At 46.6% G+C, this 23,702-nt stretch overlaps 1 protein-coding gene across 2 annotated transcripts in view; it reads right to left on the bottom strand.

Annotated features, from left to right (window-relative positions):
* The window catches only part of ASAP1 (ArfGAP with SH3 domain, ankyrin repeat and PH domain 1), a 357,684-nt gene that overhangs the window by 269,236 nt on the left and 64,746 nt on the right, over nt 1-23,702 (bottom strand). For both annotated transcript variants that reach the window (XM_072733909.1, XM_072733908.1), the window contains exon 3: nt 8,895-9,021. In XM_072733909.1, coding sequence (XP_072590010.1) covers nt 8,895-9,021 — 127 coding nt within the window. The remainder of the gene's footprint in view (nt 1-8,894; nt 9,022-23,702) is intronic.

The following is a 23,702-nucleotide window of genomic DNA, read 5'->3' as shown; positions in this document are numbered from 1 at the left end:
TGCTTGAACTAGCTGTATTTTGTTTTGTTGGGGGTGGGGAGGGGAGGTAGAGTCTATTATAACAGAAAAGCCCGACTTCATCATGCTTAGAAAAGAGGAGGTGAACTAGATGGTCTCGAAAGGCCTTTTCCAGCTGTGTCAAGTTTACTTTATAACACAGTCATCAGGTCAGGTGCTACACTGGGCACTGGGGACATGGCCGTCCTTGCTCTTGCCCTGAGCACAATGCTACAGAAATACAAGCTATCCAGGCTGTATTAATAATAAAAGGGCTTGGAAGAGCTTCTATTCTCCATCCAAAGCACACATGGCAGTGAAAAGGATGACCTAGCTTGACTCAGCCCATTCTGCTTTCTTTAACAGTTCGTACCAAAATGCAGTTTTCTTCTGGGCTTTACCTCGCTGGTGCATGAGGCTCTGGTTTTGTTTTTCTAGCTTCTGGGCAGCTGAACTGGGTGCTCTTATCAAAGGGACATACACTCCAGTTCTCTGGAGAATATTACACCAGAGCCTCAGCACTACAATTCCGTCCTTACGTAAGTGACCACAAACAGCACCAGGACAGAGGGTGGCTCAGAACGGGCTCCAGGTCCCATTCTAGTTGGGTCCAGAATCTACCATGGACTCTCAGATGCTGGTAAGACTTAGTGGGGTCAAGTGCCTTCAGATCTGACCAAACCCCCACCCCACAAACAATTAAAACTCATTTTACTGACACTGAAAAGAAGCGATGAGACAGAAATGTAAAGTCAAGGATAAGTCCTTTTCACTTTAAGGCGCCTGCCTCCAAACCAAAATAGAATTCCTTGTGGTCTCAGAGCTTCAAGCTGTAATCAGTAAAGCACACAACATAGCTGCCACGCTCCATCCCAGTCAGAGCCAAGGACTAAATGCTTCCCCCGGCACTTCCCCACAAATGACCAGAATCGAATACCTGCATTTATTATGTAACAGAGAAAGTGGCTCATTACCCCAAAGCCCGAGCAAAAATCAAAAGGGGCAGCGCTATCTGTGGCTTTGCTGCATCAATGGAGGGAAAATAGCCGACGTGGGGGGGGCAGGGAGGAAACAGAAAGAATCAGCAGTGGCAAAGGAAGTGCAGATGGTGAGACTGCACCAGTAGGCAGGGCCCAGCAGGCTGGTCTGGGTCAGCAGAGGCAGCACTGGTCAGTGGTTCCCTGGCTTCAGAGCAGCACCCACCCAGAGCTGAGTGTAGAGTAAAACGGAGCTGTCATGTGCTTCAGATGAAACTGGCTTTGACCATGATCCCCAATGGTCAAAGTGTCAATGTTGCCCCCTAGTCCTTCAGTCTCATCAGCACTTCCACAGTCCAGTTCCTGGAAGGCACACAGCTGGCTCTGTTGTCTGACCTCTTCATCACCCACCGGCCTGAAATGAGTCGACCAAGTCTTGTCCTCTTAGCTACACATTTAAGGGTCTAACCCAATAATAATGAACAGCAACATCATGAGAATAATAAGTAGAGCACTTACCATGCAGGCACTGTCCCTAGGAGGTAGGTACTATCCCCATGAGGGAATGGAGACACAGTACAGTTTAGTAACCTGTCCGACACAGACTTAAAGATAACTGGGATGCAATTAACCCAGGTAAGGGAACCCAAGTCCTGCCCTGGCCCACGGTGGAGAGAACTGTGCCTGTCTCCCTATGAAAGAATGCCTCTCACCTCCTCTCTCCCCACCCCACAAAAGGAAGACTGACTAATCTTACTGGTCAGACCTTGACATCCATCAGACCACATTTTACCAGTAACAAAGTCATGTGATGAGTGCCTCATGTGTACTCTCTCCTTTAACACTCAATGCCATTGATTAATCACATGAGGAAACCAAGGCTTAGATGCAAAATGGTCTCTAGCCCATCCCTTACTCATGTTTAACAACTAACATGTGGGGATGGCTAAGGCCAAGGTATGGCTCTAGCCCCCCTTTCCTAAATGGAAACCACCTCTCTTGAGGTTCCCTTGGCTCACAGACATTAACGGAGAAGTCTGGGTAGTGTTTGAACATCCAAGACCATGATACTTCTGATGAAATCCTCCTAACCGAGCACCAAGGAGGGCTGCTGTGGCCTCACAGCGTATCTTGTGAGACCAAAATTTACACCAACAGGCTGGCTAGCAATACCAAGTTCCTGAATTCAGATTTACTCTCCAGTCCTCTGAAGTAGAAGCAGGTTCTAGAGAGCGACCCACCACCACATACAAACAGCCTCCATGGCCCTTCTGCGGGAGCACAGTGCAGAGCCTGGGCTGGAAGTTGAGACCTGAATTCAAGTATGAGCCCAATTTCCTTCCCATTATAGGCTTCAGTCTCCGAAACAGGACTAACTTAGGTATGTGTGGATCCTCATCCCTCGTGAGCTTTCTCCCGTGGGGATACAAAATTTGAAGTTTCTTTGAACAAACCAATCACAGGAGGGAGATCTTATTGTGCTTCCCAATGGAAGGAATTTCTAACAGGCAATCCAAGCATCTGATCAGCAGAAGATAATCAGTGCTACGCCACTGAGCTGATACATTTCAACCAAAACTGAAGACAGGTGGCATGAATAATGCTGAACCACATTACTAAGGCATCTATTAGTTTTTCTAAATACTGCACGTAATTACTAGACTCCCATCACCACTTTCATGGGACCCCTCAGAGATCAGGCTCCTAAGCTGGGAAGCACCAGACTAGACTTTCTCCAAGCTCCATTAGACTCCGATGTCTAGTGATTCCCAGCACCTAGCAAAAAGGTGGGGCTATAGATGACCAGGAAGCCAGAGGCAGACAGCCAAAGTCCTGCAGCAACCCCAACCAAGAGCAGTGGTTCTTTGGCTGGGGCTGTGGGCAGCTCGCAGGCAAAGACAGGCTGGTCAACCGTCCCAGACTAAGTTAGTATGCCAGGGTACAGCTGGAAGCCACTGGGCCTTTTCCACTTCTGCTCAGCCCAGGGAGGACTGCTGGCAGCACCGTCTCTAACTATAAACAGCAGAGATTTCGAGAGCAATCCAACAAGAGGTCTTTGAGAAGAGGAACGGTCTTTGCCTTTCCCGTTTTCTTCTCTACCCCAAACTCTTTATCTCTGGCCCTAGAAATCAAGTATGGATAAGAAACATCAGTGGATGTCATTTTTACAAGCCCTGAAAGACAAAACGAAACAAAACAAAACAAAAAACTAGCAGATGGGAAGCACAAAAGACAGTGAAATACAGAAGAAACAAAGGATTTTAGATCCAGAGATCCTGTGCTACCTTGGTGAAGTAATTTGCCTCTGAGCTTTAATTTATTCATACGTAAAAGAACGATAAGGACGCTACCACAACGGTGTTTTATTAGATAGTACACGTGGAAAATGTTTTTTAAACCCTAAAGATGTTTATAAAAGACAGACAGCATTAATTTGGAATACCTGGCTAGCAGTTTGAGCCTTGTTTTAGAAAAAACACACATTCTGGTACATAAAGGCAATTTCCTTCTCTCATTGCCTCTGCAGGCAAATAAGTATATTCTTCACTTGCTGACCTTTGCTGCTTATACCCAGAGAAAACTCACCCTCAGTACTTCTGAACTGGATCTAATACCCCAGAGCCCAGAATTCTATGTAAGAGAACAGCATCAAGGGAAGACTTATCCTTCCTTTTGTTGTTTTATCTTTGAGAGGTTAGGGACAAAGAAAGCATATTATTTTGACCTCAAACAATGCACAGGACTAACTCAGATCTTATCTAAACTCCGCGCAGTGAGTAGTAGATTTAGGCATGAATCCCGTTTCTGTAGCATCCCTATATGCATGGCTAGCCAGACTTCATCTGTAAGTGTTTCTTCATCCTCCAAGTCAGTCTTAATTTTTACTCATGTTCATTTAGGCATCATTGTCTATGCTGATGACAAGAGGTCATTAATCTTTGATAAATGCTTTTAGGTTCTCCAGTGTTATCTGTGGAATCTCACACACAGAGCCTCTGTGGCCAGGGCTTGAAGTCTGATCTCACTCACCAGCTCCAAGTTTTCTAGAATGCAATTGCTTTACTTCTCTTAAATTTTGAAAGCTGATAAACTAGGCAGCAAGTGCTAGTTTATGTAGCAGCTGCTGTAGTTGGTTATGGTCTTAAATAAAGTAAATCTCAGGCGGAGATTCAACTGGGGGAAGATGGGTCAAACATAATAGTGGGGCACATGTAAGCATTAGATAATAGTATGCATGGAGCTTGTAGATAACTGGTAACTATAGGTATTAAGAAAGAGGCCTGAAAAAAAAAAAAAGAGAAAAAAAAAGGAAAGAGCCCTGGATAATGGCTCTGCATTGTGTACCTTCACTTGTTTCTTCATCCAGCCAAATGTTTAGGAAGGACCAAATCCAAATACATTCTATGTATGTGTTAAAACAAGTGAACTTCTCATGCAAGACCCACGCCTGTCAGCTCCCTTAAGAAAACTTGTACACTGTACACTTCTTAAAAACACACTTGATCATTTTAGTATCCCCAGAGTCTGACACACTGCTGGGCCCAGAACAATCTGTATACTGATTGGATGGTAATTTGAGTTATTGAGCCTGCACTGCTGGGGTCAATGTCCTAATATCATTCCCCCATTTGCAAACTGCCCCTTTCTGCCTTGTTAAGAATGACAGTCCTAGGGGCCCGTGGGTGGCTCAGTAGTTGAGTGTCTGCCTTCGGCTCAGGTCGTGATCCCAGGGTCCTGGGATTGAGTTCCCACATCGGGCTCCCTGCAGGGAGCCCGCTTCGCCCTCTGCCTATGTCTCTGTTTCTCTCCCTTTCTCTGCGTCTCTCATGAATAAATAAAACCTTAAAAAAAAAAAATGACAGCCCTATTTACCTCTTTCTCAAAGACTATTACCTCCTCTGTAACACAATCCAGGCAACAATTCTAGTACCTCAGCTGGACTTAGCAACATGACTTGTACCTAGCAAGTGCTCCCCCAAAATGCTCTAAGTGAATGCTGTTCCTAAATTATGCCCAAATAAGTTCCCACATCTGAATCTGAAAAACCATATCCAAGTGAAAGCACAGGAAAAAAAAAAAAAAAAAAGAAATGTATTTAAATGTATTTAAGTATTACTATTAAGAACTCCCTGGAATGCAAACATGAAGAAAAACTAAGCCACTTAGGAACTTAGGCACCCCTGTTTCGTGAGATCAAATTCAGAAGGTACAATGAAAAGTGAAGCCTCTTAAATTCTCTACAAAGCCACTGAAATACATCTTTGTAGACATTCAGAACATCTGTTTTATGCCTTAATTGTTTAGGGATTTCCAAACTCCACTGACTTACTAGCCATGTGACCTTGGGGACAAATCACTCTCTAGGCCTCAATTTTCTTCTCTGTAAAATGGAGATAACAATTGTCCCTCCTCCATAAAGCTCCCACGAGGCTTAAATGTGATCCTGTGTGCTGTGTGCCTACAACAAGCCTAGCACAGAGCAGTGTTTCAGTAAGTGGGCAGGATATGTCTCCTCCATCATCACAAAAGGTAAAGCGCTGGCCCGATATTAAATAACCAAGCAGACCTTCATTTATCATGCTGACTCTCCTTTTCATTAAGCACTAAGTACTGACCAGTCTAAGCCTTTATATGGAGGGTCTTTTCCTATTGTCTCCCCACACAGTGATCCTGGAATGCCTGCTTGCCCTCCTTTCTCAGTAAAACTCTGTCTTCTCCTAGTCTCCTAGTCATTTACTCATACTTTCCAAATGGTCACGAGTAAAATGGCACACGTCAGTGTGCTCTGCTGAATAAGCAAAACACGGCCTTTTTGCTTGGAAAACACTCAGACATCAGGACAAAACTAGGCAGCTAATCCATGCCTGCCTCCCAAAGGCAGCCACTCATCGTGTGCCAGCCTAACCGCAACTCCCACGGTCCTCTCGGACCCCTTAACCCCAAAGGTGAAGCCCAGAAGCAAACTCTTCGCCTCTTTCTACTCCACATTTCTGACCCATTTCCTAGAGTGCTCATCACAAAGAGATTTAAATAAAAGCACCAACATCTGCAAAGCAGTCTTTGCCAACAGGACACAAGAAAAGGAAGAGTGTGGGTTAATTTAGGCATCCAAGCTTGGAGAGCTACAGTTTTTTAGTTGAGACTTCTATAGGTTGATTAGGAACCCAAAGAACAAAAAGAATTTATAAATAAACAGAAAAGCACTTAATAACTGGAACTAGAAAAAGATTTTTTTAAAAAAGAATTCCAAGCTGCCCAAATGAATTCCTATTCCTGGGTTTCCACATCACCAAAAAAGTACCCAAAAGTCCTATTCCTAAGAATAACCCACAAAGTAACACAAACAGCATTCTTAAAGTTTCCAAGTATCTCATTTGTGAAACATATGCCAACAAGATTTTGTGGTCTGCCCCAGAACCTTTTCGTACATTTTGAGGTAATAACCTTTAGCCCCATATCTTTTAAGAACTGAATTCTGATCCACTTATTTATAACAATGTACTCCTTCCGTATATGCAAAATTAGTGGGGAAAAAATAAAAATTCAACTGTGGTGGTTACCTATCAGTAAGAAACTAGCAGGTACATTTCACATATATGCAAAAGGCCATCACTCATGATGAGTTCAGCTTCATGGCATGTGAGTCAAGAGTTAAAGATGCAGATTAGGGCAATGACTCCTTGACCAGTACTACACTGAAGTGCAGAATAACAATTACAAAATTATTGTGTCATTCTGACTGAAACATTTACTGTAATATTTTTGAGGACATGAGTATTATCACCATAATCTAACATGACACTTTTGAACTTCTAGCCTGAGTCTGATTCCTCCTCAAGTTCACAGGTGACCACATGTATATGGCCACTGGATCTATTTTCTGACCTAATCCTGCAAAATAGTATTCCTCATTTAAAAAAATATATATATATCTATTGCAGTCACGTTTAAATTTAGTTACCTCAAACTAAGATTAAGAGCAGCTGCATGTAATTAACATTAACCCTATCCTCTCTTGCTGCTGAAAAATATGGGCATATACCCCTACAAACAGCATTATCAGCTACTTACCCTTATCACACCCCACACAAACAGAATACAGTAACACTATCTAAATGGGCAGAAAGGAAAAGTTAATATAACTGACAGCTCTATTAGCAGGCACCGTAGAACTTATCTAAAAGGAAAATAACCACTCAGTCTAATCAATGTCACATCCTTCAGAAGGCATATACGATTAGTACACAAAAAGGATGCAAAATGCTCCTGTATCACCATGTTCCAATTTATCACAATTAAGTGAAGTGAAGGACAGACCCATTATGAGGTTGAATGCCTGGCAATTCCGTGTATTCCCGGACACTAAACGTCAGGGTACTGCAACAGAATGACAGGTCACAAAGACAAAAAAAAATAAAAAATAAAAAATCATCCATTTACCTCTGGCTTTCAAACAAACTTAGTTGGGAGGTATTTCTCCAAATGAATTTCAAGATTCAGTTCAATAACCCAACATTAACTTCATAGAGAACTCTAGAAGCATCCTCAACTGGCATACGATGCTGAGACATTCACTGCACCAGGCAGGCAAAGACAGGACCCCGCAGGAAAAGAAATTTCTCCCCTCTTAAAATTTAGGACTTTGTGCTTCAGAGTACCAATTCTGCAAGTAATCTGGCCAGAAGAGTGAGTACCAAAGCCCGTACCAAGGGCAGTTTCCCACAGAAGCCCAAGCTTCTCAATATTAGAGAGCTGGCTGTGGTGAGCTTCTATCAGAAAGAGCTCCCCAAACCTCAAATAAACCAACCACAGGATAATCCACCCCAGGAAAACGATCTGCCTTCCTAAATTCCACGCCTGCCCCCCCCCCCCCCCCACTGCTGTCTTTTCCAGTTGAAATAGGCTTGGCTTGTTTGGAGGGGAGTGGTGCTTTATGGCACTTACAGATGGTGCAGAGTTCCAGGGCAAATGTCCTATTTTTATGGAGGTTCAGAGGCTTTTGCAGCTCTTGGGTTTGCGGGTTCCTCCTTACCTACCCACCCTGCCCTATCACGAATTCACTTCAATTTTAAAGGAAATCGCCATGCCCTTGGCCCTGCCCAGGACACCCACAATGCCTCTCTGGAGGGTCTAGATAAGGGGAGCTCTCCTTCTGCAGGCTCAGACCCCCCCCTTCCCCCGTTCTGGCCAGCTCTTCCCCAGCAGGCAGGGCAGCCTCGGGTCTCCCTTCACAGCTTAGGAGCGCCCTGCGGGCAAGTCCTGCTGGCGCAGCAGCCTCGGCAGAACCAAACCCTCCCTCGGGTGCTGGGAGCCGGGTGGGGAACCTGTCTGCACAGCTCTCTCTTTCCAACCCAGGGTTTAGGCACCAGAGACTGGCTGCGGGGAGACTCCTGGGGTGGAGGCAATGCCAGCCCGAGTCTCCTCTGGACCCTTTGGGGTTTTAATCCCGTGGGCCCCTGTCTATGCAGCTCAGCCCGCCTGGCGGAGCCGAGTCACGGAGAGGGGCACTCAGGGACCATCTCTCGGTCCCTTGCTGGTGACCTTGGCCGTGCTGCTTCGCCTCCCTCTGCCCTCTGGGGCCTGACGCCACTTACTTCGCGGGGTAGGACGGGGTCAGAAGGATGTGGAAAGAGCCTGGCAGTAGGGCACCCTCGAGACAAGGAGAGGACCTGCCTCTTCTTTTTCCTAGGGGTACCAGGGGCTCGCTCCATCCTCTCCCCGCCTCCAGCGCCCCGGCAAGTCCCCCTCTTCACCTGGGGGCGGGAGGTGATGGGGTGGGGGTGGGGGGTGTGGCTGCCCCAGCCCCCCCATCCCTCCCCGCTCGGAAATGCAGACGATCCAGCTGCGAGCGGGGGCAGCGAGGCGCCCGGCGGAGGGGCCGGGGTCCGGGGGGGGGGGGAGGGCGCCGGCCCGACCTACCTCCTCCAGCAGCGTGACCGTGTTCCTGCAGTTGTGCAGCCGCGTGGTGAAGCTGGACGTGGTGGGCGAGTTGTAGTCCTCGGTGGTCTCGGTGATGAACTCGGAGACGGAGATCTGGTCCGGCATCCTGCCGGGGGGGCGAGACACAAGCGGGGGCGGGGAGTGAGTCACGGCGCAGGCTCCCGGGGCCGCGGGCCGCCCGGCGGCTCATGAACGCCCCGCGCAGCCCCGCGCAGCCCCGCGCAGCCTGGCACCCGGCGCCCGGCCTGGCGCGGCTCCCGTCCCCGGCGGCGGCGGCGGCGGCGGCGGCGGCAGAAAGGGCGGGCGCGGCGGCTGCAGCGGGTGCGGCGGGTGCAGCGGGTGCAGCGGGTGCGGCGGGTGCGGCGGGCGGCGGGCGGCGGGCTTCAAACTCCGAGCGGCGCGCGAGGCTGGGGGCTCTCGGGGACCCGCCTCCCTGTGCTCATGCCGGCGGCGGGGGAGGGGGCGCGGCGCTCCGCGGGGGCTCGGGCCGGCCGGCGCTGCCTCCCGGGGCGCTCTGACAGGCGGCGGCGAGGACACCGACGGACTGCCCGAGCGCACACTCCCGCGGGCGGGAGGGCGGGATGGAGGGAGGGAGGGCGGGCGGCGGGCGGCGGGCAGGCGGCGCTCCCGCTACAGTCACGGGGACAAACAAGGAAGTGCTCTGCGCACGCGCCGCCGCCCGCCGCGCCCCGCCCCCGCCGCCCGCGCCCCGCCCCCGGGCCCCGCCCACGCCGCCCGAGCCCCTTCGCCCCGCCCACGCCGCCCGAGCCCCTTCGCCCCGCCCCCGCCGCCTGAGCCCCGCCCCTTGCCTCCACCGCCCGCGCCCCGCCCCCGAGCCCCTTCGCCCCGCCCCCGCCGCCTGAGCCCCGCCCATCCCTGCCCCCGCCGCCTGCGCCCCGCCCCCGCCGCCCGAGCCGCTTCGCCCCGCCCACGCCGCCCTAGCCCCGCCCCCGCTGACCGAGCCCCTTCGCCCCGCCCCCGCAGCACCGCCCAGCACCGCCCCCTGCGCACCGCCCCCAGCCCCGCCCCCGCTGACCGAGCCCCTTCGCCCCGCCCCCGCCGCCTGAGCCCCGCCCATCCCTGCCCCCGCCGCCTGCGCACCGCCCCCAGCCCCGCCCACGCCGCCCGAGCCCCTTCGCCCCGCCCCCGCCGCCTGAGCCCCTTCGCACCGCCCCCGCCGCCTGCGCACCGCCCCAGCCCCGCCCCCGCCGCGCGAGCCCCGCCCACACAGCGCTCGCCCCGCCCCCGCCTCCCCGGGCAGCGTTCCGACTCGGGCGCCCCGTCGGGGGGCGGCGGGGGTGTGGGTGCCGCCCGGCTCGCGGGGCTCCGGAAGCCTGCGCCCCGCCCCCGCCCCCGCCCCCGGAGCGGTTACTTCGTCGAGCTCGCTACGCCTGCGTTCTGCGAGAAGAGGGACCAAAAAAAGTTGTGCGCGTTCTTTTTTAGTCCCGAGTGGGTGCAGGAAGCGAGGCCGGGAGCGCCGCCTCCTGCTGCGAGGCCGCGGACCGAGGATGGAAGGGGGGGCGCGGGCGCGGGCGCGGGCGCGGGGCGGGGGCGGCCCCCGGGGCTCCGGCTGCAACCCGCGCGCTCGCCTTCGCCTGCCTCCCGCCCTCGGTCCCGGGCAGCGTCCTTGGGGGGCGAGTTCTGTGCAGTTTTGCTTAGGCTGCTACAATGCTAAGATAAATGAAAAGATTTTTGCCTTTTTTTTGCTTTTTTAAAAATAATTCTCTAATCTTCCATTTGCATGTAAGTTTTTTGTTGTTTTTTTTTTTTAGCCCGCAGGACACACGAGGGTCAAGAGCGCAAAAGGTATTTCCGGAGGTGCAAATGGTGTAATGTACAATGCCCAGCAGATGCCAAATTTCAGCGGATGAAGTACCAACAGATTGTTCATTCCTCGGTCCTGGCAGATGGCTGTTTTAACTAGCTCGGTCTACTTAGTCCAAAGAATCCCATTTAATGTCTCACCACTGATTTTGGATAAAATTGGTTTTAAAAAAAAAAAGAAGAAGAAGAAAGCTAGGCCCTTGGGAGGCTTCCCACCATCCCTCTCATTGAAGCCTTATTGCAGTCCTATAAACTCGTCTCCAAATGCACCACCCCCTTAGGGCAGAAGGCTGGCTCTGTGGCCTCCCCTAGGACTGAGTTCCTGCCATCTTGTGTGGCTAAGTGTTATCTGGTCCTTACCCACAACTACAATGGAGTGGCCCAAGGCAGGGACCTTGCCTAGCATTGGGCCTGGCACTGAGAAGTAGCCAAGTGCTTGTCAAATCAAAATGCATCACCTTACTGTCCACAAATACTTGCTAAGGGCCTACGACATGCCCTGGAGATTCAGTAATGACGATGTCCCTGCTCTCAGAAGCTTCCCTTCTAGTAGGGAAAGAGATATCCAACAAATCATGTGATACAACATGGAATACACGTAAAGTAAGAAAGTGGTGGAGGTGCTACAGTATAAGGAATGTTCAGAGAAGACCTCTCTGGCAGGTGACATCTTGAGCAGAAGAGAGCAAGAGGCCATGTCCCAAAGACATCTGTTAGCTATGGGATCTTGGCCTTCAGTTGCCTCATGTGCAGATTAATCAACCCCGTGAGGATGTAAAATAATAATGGCTGAGAAAGTACTTTGTGCACAGGAAAGCCATTATGAAATGAGTTCGAGGAGTTTGGTCTGCCTGTGTTGGCTGTACGGAACCTGCAGTACGCCGCCAGCAAAGTACTCATTAATATCAGGTAGGCAAGGGTTTCAGTTAACTATAGGAAGAAGTTCATACGACAGCGGATGTGAATAAAGATTTTTCTCTGGCAAAGTAAAGGGTTGAGAAATGAACCTTGAGAGACATTCTAAAAAATAAGTAAATAAACAGGCACTCACTTTCTCCTTATTAGCCCTTTAAAAGTTTGGTTTTGAGGGGTGAGCCTGGGTGGCTCAGTCAGTTAGGCACCCATCTCTTGGTTTTGGCTCAGTTCATGATCTTGCCCAGTGTTGGGCTCCATGCTCAGCAGGGGGTCTGCTTGAAGACTCTCTCCCCTTGCCCCACCCCCCCTCAAATAATAAATAAATCTTTAAAAAAAAAAAAAAGTTTGGTTGAGGTTCTGGGGAGACAGCCAGATGGCAACAGCAAGCAGTTGAAGCCCAGCACCTGGAGGTCACTTGCTCATTGGCAGTGTTTGACAGAAAATGAGCTTTTGGAGTATGAGTCACTCAGAAGAAAATCTTACCTCTTTTTCTGCATACTCACCTTAGCATCCTGCATCTGGCAAGTTCTGTGACTTGGAGCAAATATGGCTCCTACTAACTTGGGCTAATTAAGCTCTCTGATCTCAGTAACCCTATGCTACCCTAAGAAGCAGTGGAGTATAACACCCAGCACTCAGACTTACATCCACTCCAGGAAAGACTTCCTCTAGGCTGGAAATCCGTTTTGACTTTGATTTTGTATTTATTCTATTCTCCTCTGTATTGCAAGTCATCTAATGCCTATCATCTCCACTGGGTTGGTTGCTCCTTCCATCCTGCATGTTTGACATATATAAACACTTGATAAATATGAGCTGTTATTAAAAGCCTAGAGTCGGTGAATAATTGCCTCGGTTCCCAGAGCCCTGGATTCTGGAGCTTTCTCTCCTAATAACTGATGCTGTCACCTAGGGACTTTGTGCCATCACTTATAAAATAAAGGGGTGGGTGTGCCAAAATGACCACACAGATCCCTTCCAGCTGGAGCCGAGTCTGTGTATACCCCCAGCTCTACAACGCAAGGAATAATGTTTATTACGAGAAGCTAAGCTAGCTGCAATGGTAAACAGCCGGGGATTTCTTTCCAGACTGAACTCACTGGAGAGCTCAAAATGCTGCCATCAATTGTTTCAGTTTCACTTGGGGATTATGTTATACTTCTCCTCCTCCCCGTCTCCTCTGGCCAGGAAAGGAATACCTGAACAATGAGATATTGTGCCCCGGTAAGCATATACCTCCCTCAGACTGGTATGCAATTAGAATTTCAAAGGTTCACACCTCTACCCACAATTTCTGGGGTTCATGGGCCATAATCCTCTTTAAATTTAAAACCATGTCCCAGTGCAAGCCATCTGCACCTCTCATTTTCTCAAATAGCCTGAAAACTATTCCTGGATATCTCAAAGTGAATAGAGAGTCTGATGTAGGCAAAACTTAAAACGCTGGATTTCTTTGTGTGGAGCTGCTTGGGAATATATATCATCCTCTCCAGGGCCAGGAAACACACACGCATACGTATACTTGTGTGTGCCCAGCTTTGTATGAAGCATACTTCATCTTTGTTATCATCATCCCCATCAGTGCAGTTGAGCACCCTCACGCTTCTCCTGCAGTTTCTTACTCTGAGTGAGCACTGCTGACTGGGGTAAGACAGTAGTCCCTGTAGCATGCTTTAGTAAAAAGAGTGGTGGCTTATTTTCATGGACAGCGACAGCACTATTGACTCCATTGTCATCGGAGAATTGCCAGACTTCTATTTCCAAGTACAGGCTTCACTCCGGCCCACCTACCTAACAACCAAGGGGGTGCATTTGCAAGATGTCCAACAACGTACCAGGGATGCGAGAGTGGATGGAGGTGGGGAGTTTGGGATGCTCTCTGGGAGCAAGATCAACAGTGCCAGCCAACATCCCAACCTGATGGGATGGAACTTACATCATTCTTCAAAAGCTCCCAGTGCCTTCAAGGGACAGGGGCAACACTGTGGGAAGAGAATATGCGTTATGTTACGTGGACCAGGGTTGGGATCTCTAGGTTATCTCCCTTCTCTTCTCCTCTGCAAACTTAGCGTGATAATAAAACTATACACTACAGGGTATTGGGGGAAATAAACTGAGGGGATGTGGATAAAGCAGTTGACGCATAGTGAATAATCAACCAATGTTAGTTCCCTTTGAACTTGCTTTTCACATGAAGTATGACTATAAATACATTTCTTTTCATTCCAGGACTCAGATACATCTAAATTAGTCACCTGGAGGAGGAAAAAGGCAGGGGAGGGGGAGGCTGCATAGCAATTCCCAAAATATGAGATCTCAGATTTGGGAATCCTCTTCAGAGACTTAGCTTATTCTTGTAAGTATCCTCTGGGAAGTCAAATCCATTCGTGATGGTTTTGGACTTTGGAAGTAAATAACCAGTATCTAGAGTCCAACAGAGTGAATACTAACCAGGATCAGAAATGAGTTAGAGGCCATAAAACAAAAGCCTCAATTTCATGGAATACAGTTCCTATTTTTAAAAAAGGACATTCCAGGCAAGGCAGCTTCTAGAGGATAGAACAGGGCATTTACTTTGCAGGAGCATGAGTTATAAGCTGTATGAATTTCATTTATTTTGAGTTTACTTACTTTTCAGGAATTTATTTCTTTTTCAGGAGCATGAGTTCTAGCTAAGAGGGACGTGGGCTCACATCTCTGCTCCACAGCAGCTATAAGACCTTGTGGAAGGAACTCATTTTTCTGGGTCTCAGTTTTCACGTCCGAAAAATGGGAGCAATGATAGTAACTATGCATTAGTGCTCTGAGACTTCAGTGAACTAGGTCACGTAAAGTGTCAGTCAAGATCTGAGATATCATAGTAGAAAATGCTTTTTGGATAGTATGGGACTATTGAAAACCTCATCTGGAGATATAAATTCTGATATTCCTTCCAAAAAAAAAAAAGAAGAAAGAAAAGAAACAGACCTGCTATATATCTGACACTTTGCTTAGTGAATAGAATTAGGATTTTGGACACATATATCATTCTTTTTTTTTTTTTTAAGATTTATTTATTTGAGAGAGAGAGCTGAGCAGAGGGAGGGGCAGAGGAAGAGAGAGAATCTTAAGCAAGCTCCCCACTGCGAGTGGAGGCCAGACACCGGACAGACGCCAAGCTTGATCCCAGGACCCTGACAGCACAACTTGAGCTGAAATCAAGAGTCAGATGTCTAACCAACTGAGCCACCGAGGCACCCCCACACATCTCCTTCTTTAAACTTCATAACAACTTTAATAAAGTCAGTGTAATTATCTCAGATTTACCAGAGACACACCTGCGGCTACTGTGCTACCACTTTCTGAGCTCCCACCCCGGGCCAGGCATTGCACTGGTGGTTACGTACGCGGCATCAGGATTCATTCATATAACAGTCCTGATGTGGGAGTATAATAATGGAAACTGAGACACAGCGAAATCTCACTGCAAGTTAGATCCCTGAGCCTGGCAGGCTTTTCCCACAGCCTGCAAAATTGGTCTCTTGACTATACTTCCCATAGTGCTACTCTGTTAGATGTTTTTCCCAACCCAGGCAACCAGAGAAAGTATTCTTATTTCCTTATTTTACCTGATAACTTATGACTTCGTTTTCAATCATCTTAATGAAGTGCTAGAAGAGAGGAAAGCGCTGCAGAGTGGGGGTGGGGAGCAGGCGGAGAGAGGGATGCATTTGATTTCACGTGTTTTACTGCTAGGCTCCTGTTGCCATATTCTATACCTAAGCTAAATAAAGACTGCTTTTGTCGGGTGCCTTGTATGAGTGTTTCCCAAATGCACTCGTGCAATTTCATGCAATAAAAAAAAAATAAAAAGCCTATTCTAGTCCCAAATGTACTTAATTTAAATCCTCCAAGTAAACCGCTTGAGTGTTTCTCAGGAAGTAAAGAGGAGAACTTGGTTGAATTGGAGACAAAAAACCACTTTCTCTTCCACCTCCTGGTTCTCTGACCCTTCTGATGGAGACAAGAGAAGGGTCAGATAGAGTGCTGGAACCCGAAGACTCATAGTATAAATATCAACTGAATGAACTCAGGAATATATTTCTGTCTGTCCTGTGAAATCCTATCAACTGACAATTGTTGTGCTTATTATATGCCCTGCACTGTTCTGAGTCATTGCAGGCCTGACCTCACTAAATACTCACAGCAACTCTATAAAGCAGGTACTGACACTGTCCCCATTTTACAAGAGGGGAAAACCTGAAGCCTAGAGGTCACCTGGCAAGACTGACCAGTCTAATTTCACAGTCCGTGCAATTAGCCACCTTGCGCCACAAGCTCATCCAAGACAGACGGTCCATAGCCCCAGGATAATTTTCTCTCGCATAGAGTCTACGGGTTATTACAAACTCATTACAAACCCAACTCAAATGCAAGCTTGACTGGTCTGGAGAGCACCCCCTTGCCCATTCCTCCAGGTGAGACTAATCTTCCCGCGGATGCTTGCAAGATAGTTTTTCTCACTCTGCAGAAGGTGCTGGCATCATGCAGAGGGACTTCAGACTTGTTACACCCAGAGAAGACAGCACCACCCCAGGGACAAGTGGCTTTGTGGGTGGCAGGGCTCAGCTCAGAACTCAGATCTTCCTACTGATTTTCCTGCACTACAAAATTCCCAGACTGTCAACCCCTGAGGGCGCTGGGGGACTGAATCTATCCTTCTGTGTATCACCTACATCCCCGAGGTTCCTGGGGGCCGAGGCTTGGCATTTTACAAGCACCGTCTCCTGAAATCTCCTCATGCTTTCTGCTGAGAGAGCTCAGAGACATGCACAAGCTGCTCAAGGTCAACGATTAATCAGTGGAGAACTACAGAACTACCGTTCACATTCAGTCTGAATGTAAACCCCGCCGGCTTCGGCCCACAGAAGGTACTGCCTAGTACAAGTCCCCCAGGGGCCCCCAATAAATGTGTTTTGGATTGAACCAGCTCCCTTTTATGAACTACATCATTTCTAATATGAGTACAACAACCTCCAGTGAAGAAGAATCGTGGTGTTATATGGGGTTCCTAAAAACCTGCAATCTACAGGAGTGAGTGGTTTTAAATCTTAGTTTATTTCTGAAAAACACACATTAACCTGAAAAATGAGAACTTACAGAACATCCAAGGTTCTTTTTTTTTTTTTTTTTTACGAACATGTTTTGTTTTCCACTGAGACTTCATCACACTCAGGCCCACTTTCTGTGCTATCTCAAGACTGAGAACATGCCTCTTTTAGGACTCCTTTCCACAGCACCATTTTTCAAATATTTATATTTCCCCAACCAGACTGTGAGCTCCTTGAGAGCAGAGGATTTTTTATTCACTATTACAATGCCAGAGCCCTAAACGCTTGAAAGATGCTCACTGAATAGGTGAAAAGAAGAAGAATGGATGGATGGATGGATGGATGGATGGATGGATGGATGGATGAATAAATGAGCATTCACTGGGGCAGGGGTGTGGGAGGAATTGGGAGGAGAACTGGAAGGAGGAATTGTGGTTCTCCAAGTTGCTTTCATCATTGAAATCATCACAGACTATCAGAGCTACTTCCCCAGAAGATTTGTGGGGAACCAGGGCCAGATCCCAGGTATCCTGGTTCCCAAGGCTCCCCCTACTCCTCCACCTTTCCCGGTTACATTTTAGAGAAGGGACTCAAGACTGTGTCTTCAGAAAAATACCTGAACCCCTCCCTCCCCCATGTAAGAACACTCTGCTCACCTTTGTATCACAGTATCAAAGAACGCTTAGAGGCATTTGCCTACTATTTAAAAACCATAACTGCATAAAATCTAGCACAAGATCAGTGAACTGACACCCCTAATTTTGAGCAAGAAGATTGTGGGTACACTGCAGGACTGGAGTGGTACTCCTCCTCCTGTTTTTATTCTCTTGTCTTGTTTTCTTTCCTTCTCTCCAAAGCCAGGTAAACTGGGGAGCTCGAGGGCAATTCATGTCAGTGGATGGGCCTTCTACTTCCTCCCATCCTCTCCTCCCTCCTTTAAGGGCCCCTCTGTAAGATATGAGAAGTCATGAGGACCAAGGAGAGAGATGTTCTGTGCCAACAGTGGGAAGTGGTGACTTTTCTTTTTTAAACAACCCGCTCCTCTCTGATCTCAGCAGCCCTGCAGCTTGTGCAGAGCACAGGGGAGATTTCTTCTTTGACCAAATCCACTTTACTTGTGGATTGACAAATCCTTCCTGCCTTGGGCATTTTCAGACATGAGACCATTGTGACCTGAGTACCTAAGGACATTCCCCAATTGGGTAGAGACATTCTGTTGGAACCCATCAGTTCATAGAAAGATAACCTTTCTGGTGGCTAACAGTGAGTAATCTGGATTCAGACAACCTGAGTTCAAGTCCCTGCCCTGCCACTTCACAGGGATTGTTAACTTTAAACAAAGTATTTAACATCAATTTCTTTACCTTTAAAAGAAGAATAACAAGAAGACCTTTCTCTCATAAGGTCGTTGTGAGGTATAACCGAGATACTCCATGCAAAGTGCTTATTAGCGCAGTGCCTGGCATATATAAAATGATCAATAAATGCTAGCTACAAATATCACCACTTGTATTCTAAACAGGTCCTATGCTAGGCTCCTTGGGAGCCAAGAAGATACACAAGACAGTCCCTGTCCTCATACGCACGCACAGACACAAATTTTCATCACAACTGAGGAAATGTTCAGAGAATCCAAACAGAAATAAATATGTATTCCAAATAGGTGACCTATGAATATAAAGTTCAGAAAAAAAAAAAAAAGTAAAGAAAGAAAGGTCGTTTCATGTATGGCTCTCTCTCTGATTTGTCCAAAGCCCAGTTAGACCTACTTTCATGAGCACTTTTCAAAGCTGCTGATCATCTGAAACACTACTCAAGAAGAAAACTTTGATAAATGACAGCTATTTATGACTTTGGCATCGAGAAGGAACATGGAATGCCAGACAGGCCAGCTCCTTTTGCAGAGCCAAATCATTTCACCTCCTTTGGCCTCCTTTTCTCTGTAGTTCAAACCAGGAGCCTGAGCCAGGGCACAGGCTCTCAGGTACTAGGACAATAACATCCTATAATTTGATGAATTCCTTTATGACATCAGTGTTACAACCAACCCCAAATGCCACAAGGCCACCAGCTCTGCCTTCAGATCCACCTTGCAAGCCATCAGCAGTCCACAGTCCATTGGTTCTGGGCTGGGGGGCCCCTGTTTGAGGCACCCTATGTTATATGAATCTATCACAGTATCCAGTTGTTGCTTTTCAAAAGTATGATTTCACCTGCAAGGTATTTAAACCTACATAACAATGAGCTGTATTATAACAGAATTTTTTTCCTAATTATGTCAAATGTAGGGCATCGCTCTATTTGAAAAAGGAAAATTGCCCACCCACTGCAGAGCTTTCTTCTTAGCATATGCTATTTGGTTAACATCTTTCTCAAATGTGAACATTCCACATCACACTAGGGGCTCTGATTTAAAAAAACAAAACAAAACAAAAAACCTCTACAATTGCTAGCAAACCTTCTGACAGATACATCTAGCTTCTGTTCCCTGCTTTTTATTTTATTTTTTGTTTTGAAAAATTAGTCTTATTGCTCCAGCTGTAGGGATTTAGAGGTTATTATACAAACTACTTTACAAAATTGCTGTTTAAGTGGACAGCAGAGAACACACTGTTGATTGGATCTGGAGATGATTATTTTCAATATCTTTTATTTTATGAACCAACTGATTTTTTTCCCAATATCTACCTTTAGGAATTAACTTTCATTTACCCCCAACTCATTTCAGCATCCTGAATTTAGCAGTTCAGACAGACCTTGCAGGACACCAGCTATTTTTTCTGTCTGTCCTTCATATCCTTTTCTTTAGGAACTATCTGCTCCCAGACTCCACATGACTCTCCAGAGATTGTCAATCATAAGTTTCCAAGTGCCCAACAAGTGGGCTGGGTCCTGGCTGTTTACTCAGAGAATCCTAGATTCCTGAAAGCAGCACTAATGGGTATTCCCATCAATAAGCAGTCAGCCTCAGCAAGGTCAATCAGGGAGCTTTATGGAGCAGTTCTCCATAAAGAGAACTGGGTAAAGAGAGACATACTCTAGCTCAAAGGACTTATTAGTAAGCCTTCAGCTACTGGTGATCATCTTTGCCACACATGAGAGAACGTGCTTAAGAATGATGCTAACCAGGGATGCCTGAGTGGCTCAGCGGTTAAGCATCTGCCTTCAGCTCAGGTGGTGATCCCAAGGTCCTGGGATCAAGTTCTGCATTGGGCTCCCAGCAGGGAGCCTGCTTCTCCCTTTGCTATGTCTCTGCCTCTCTCTCTGTGTCTCTCATGAATATATAAATAAAATCTTTTTTTTTTTTTAAGATGCTAACCAAAAGACGGAAGGAGCTGGAGGGAGGGAAGGAAAGAGGGACAAAGAGAATCTTGGTGACATCATTTGAATCACTGGCTCTGCATAATCTATCTATACCATGCCTGCTGCCAGGCCAGCCCCTAAAGGTCCCTGGTATATAAGCAACTTCTTTAGCAGAAGTTGGTCTGACATGAGTTTCTACCAATAAAAGTAGAAGAGCCCTGACTTATCTTTTCCTGGGTTTCAGAACCATCTTCTGAGTTAGCAGGTGTGTTATCTTGGCCAAGCAGTTCACTGCCTCAGAGCCTCAGCTTCCTCTCTGTAAAATGGGGTAACAATATCCAACTCAAAAGATTGTTATAAAGAGTAAATCAGAAGGTCACCAGGATGGCTCAGCTGGTTAAGCAGCTGACTCTGGATTTTGGCTCAGGTCATGATCCTGGGGTCCTGGGATGGAGACCCACAGCGGGCTCCATGCTCAGCGGGAAGTCTGCTTGAGGATTCTCTCTCTCATTCTCCCTCTGCCCCTCCTCCATCCCCCAAATAAATAAATTTTTTTAAAAAGTAAGTTAGATAGTACACATAACAGAATGGGAGGGAAATATTTACAAATCATAAACTTGATAAGTATCCAAAATGTTATCTCTTGTAAGAGAGATTTATTCAACAATAAGAAGATAAATAACTGATTTTTAAAATAGGCAAGGGGGGGATCCCTGGGTGACTCAGTGGTTTAGCACCTGCCTTTGGCCCAGGGTGCAATCCTGGAGTCCCGGGATCGAGTCCCACGTTGGGCTCCCGGCATGGAGCCTGCTTCTCCCTCTCCCTCTCTATGTCTATCATAAATAAATAAATCTTTTAAAAATAAATAAATAAAATAAAATAGGCAAGGGACTTGAATACATGTTTCTCCAAAGAAGATATAAGCACATGAAGAGATGTTCCATGTTATTAATCACTAGGGAAATGCAAATCGAAACCACAGTGAGACACCACTCACACTCACTAGTGTGGCTATAATGAAAAAGATGTAAACTAACAAGTGTTGGAGAGGATGTAGAGAAACTGGCACCTCATATACTGCTGGTGGGAATGTAAAATGATGTAGCAGCTTTGGAAAATGATCCAGTAGGTCCTCAAAAGGTGAAACATAGGATTACCATGTGACCCAGCAATTCCACTCTTAGGTATTTACCCAAGAGAGATGAAAACACACATCCACACAAAAGCTTGTATATGAATGCCCATAGAAGCACTATTCGTAGTAGCCAAACAGTGCAAACAATCCACATGGCCCTGAATGGATAAACAAAATGTGGTATATCCATGGAATGGAATATTATTCAACCATCAAAAAGGAATAAAGTTCTGGTATGTGCTACAACATAGGGGAAACTTGAAAACACATTATGCTAGTAAAAGACACAAAGCCACAAATGATATGATTCTACTTATATGAAACATCCAGAAAAGCAGATCCATAGGCACAGCAGACAGAAAGCTGGTGGCTGACAGGGGCTGGTGGAAGGGAGGAAGGAAGAGTAACTGCCAGGTGATACAGGCTTTCTTTTAGGGAATAATGAAAATGTTTTGGAATTAGATCATGGTGATAGTTATACAACTTTGTGAACACAACTGACTTATACACCTTAAAAAGGTACATTTTACATTATGCGAATTATATCTCAATTTAACAAGCCATCATTATGCTGATGCAGTAGAAAGTACATCTTACTCTCCATTAATAATAATAACACCTATAGTGTGTGATGGCAGATGATGGCTGCATTTGTGATCATAGCACAGTGTGCAGAGAAGTTGGGTCATTGTGTTGTATACTTGAAACTAATGTAGCACTGTGTGTCAACTATATCGAGGTTTTTAAAAATTTAGGAAAAAGAATAACAATTATAACGGCTGTGATTCAGTATCTCCCATGGACAAGGCACTTGTTACACAAGATTTTGTTTAAATCTTCTGAAAATGGGATGCCTGGGCGGCTCAGCAGTTGAGCGTCTGCCTTCAGCCCAGGGCGTGATCCTGGGGTCCTGGGATCGAGTCCCACATTGGCTCCTTGCATGGAGCCTGCTTTTCCCTCTGCCTATGTCTCTGCCTTTCTCTGTGTGTCTCTCATGAATAAATAAATAAAATCTTTAAAAAAAAAATAAACCTTCTGAAAGCAAAGCAACTCTAAAATGTAGCGGTTTTTCTCCTCCTGTTCAGAGGAAGTGGTCTCACAACTAGTAGTGAGTGGAGAAGCTAAGATTCGAATACAAGTCCATCTGATTTCAAAGGACAAGTGCTTTCTGCTATACTATACTCTTTGACCAAATAGTAATTGGAGTGCCTTGCATGTGGCAGGGACCACTGGTTATGTGTGTCCCCTCTATCTGGTCTTTCTTTTTTTTTTTTAATTTTTATTTATTTATGATAGTCACACAGAGAGAGAGAGAGGCAGAGACATAGGCAGAGGGAGAAGCAGGCTCCATGCACCGGGAGCCTGATGTGGGATTCGATCCCGGGTCTCCAGGATCGCACCCTGGGCCAAAGGCAAGCGCCAAACCACCACGCCACCCAGGGATCCCTGGTCTTTCTTCAGTAACACAGCCCCATTTGATTCAGGTTAGTAATGTATTCAGCCAAAAGACCTATCTTCCTGCCTCAATTACGGCTGGTATGTCTGTGTGCCTAAGTCTAGCCAGTTAGATATAAGCTGAAGTGCTACGTAGGACTTTTGAGCTAATCTGGCCAGAAGAGGACTCCTGTTACCCTTCTCCTCTTCCTCCATCCTGCTGCCTGTAGTGAGAATGTGATGGCTGACACTCCAGCAACCATTTTGGAACACGAGGTAATATGAAGGCTGGCACAACCAGAGACAGAAAACAGCTTGGATCCCTGGTAACCACAGAGGCACCATCTGGCTTTGGACTGTCTCTAGACCTCTCTGGTCTGAGAGAGAGAAGGAAAAAAAAAAAAAAAGAACAACCTAATTGCTAATGTTATTTGGATTTTTGTTTATATGCAGTTGGAATCTAATCTTAACTTAAACAACAAGCCTGTGTACATGCTGAACCTACTAAGAATGCATTAAAATAGCTCATCTCAGAAGTGATCAAATTAGAAGTATTTTACCAGAGTCATCTTCCCCACCTTGTCCTCTTTTAGATTCTATATTCAGAGGCATAGAGATTCTATTGAATTATTCTGAAGGCAGTCACTATGGCCTACTTTATGGAGTTATAGAATCATTGAAAAGACTGGTCTCAATTTACTGAGTAAAGGCATTACATATTATAAGACCTTAAATTTCATCTCAGGAATTACTTCAGAAATACAGCCACAGAGGAGTCAACAGGCTCCCACAGAGTGGATTTCTGAAGAGGCAAATTTATTTACACAACCTTTGCACAATTTGGTTAAGAGAGAAGAGACAGGACAGATTCCAAATAGGAAGTAAGATGATAAAGCTCCAAGTCTTCTTTTGCTTCAAAATCAATTTTCTGCCCAATCGTTCCAAAGTAAGCATTCAAAATTCCAGAATTATTCTCCTTGCCAGGCAGACAAATGGTGGTGGCCTTTCACAGCTGAAACAGGATCACAGTTTTGTCGTTTGTTTGTTTTATTTCCATAAGACAGATTTGATATTTACTAGTCGATT

This window comes from Vulpes vulpes, chromosome 13 (genome assembly GCF_048418805.1).
Source record: "Vulpes vulpes isolate BD-2025 chromosome 13, VulVul3, whole genome shotgun sequence".
In the NCBI taxonomy this organism is placed as follows: Eukaryota; Metazoa; Chordata; class Mammalia; order Carnivora; family Canidae; genus Vulpes; species Vulpes vulpes.
This window is presented reverse-complemented; position numbering and strand designations above follow the sequence as displayed.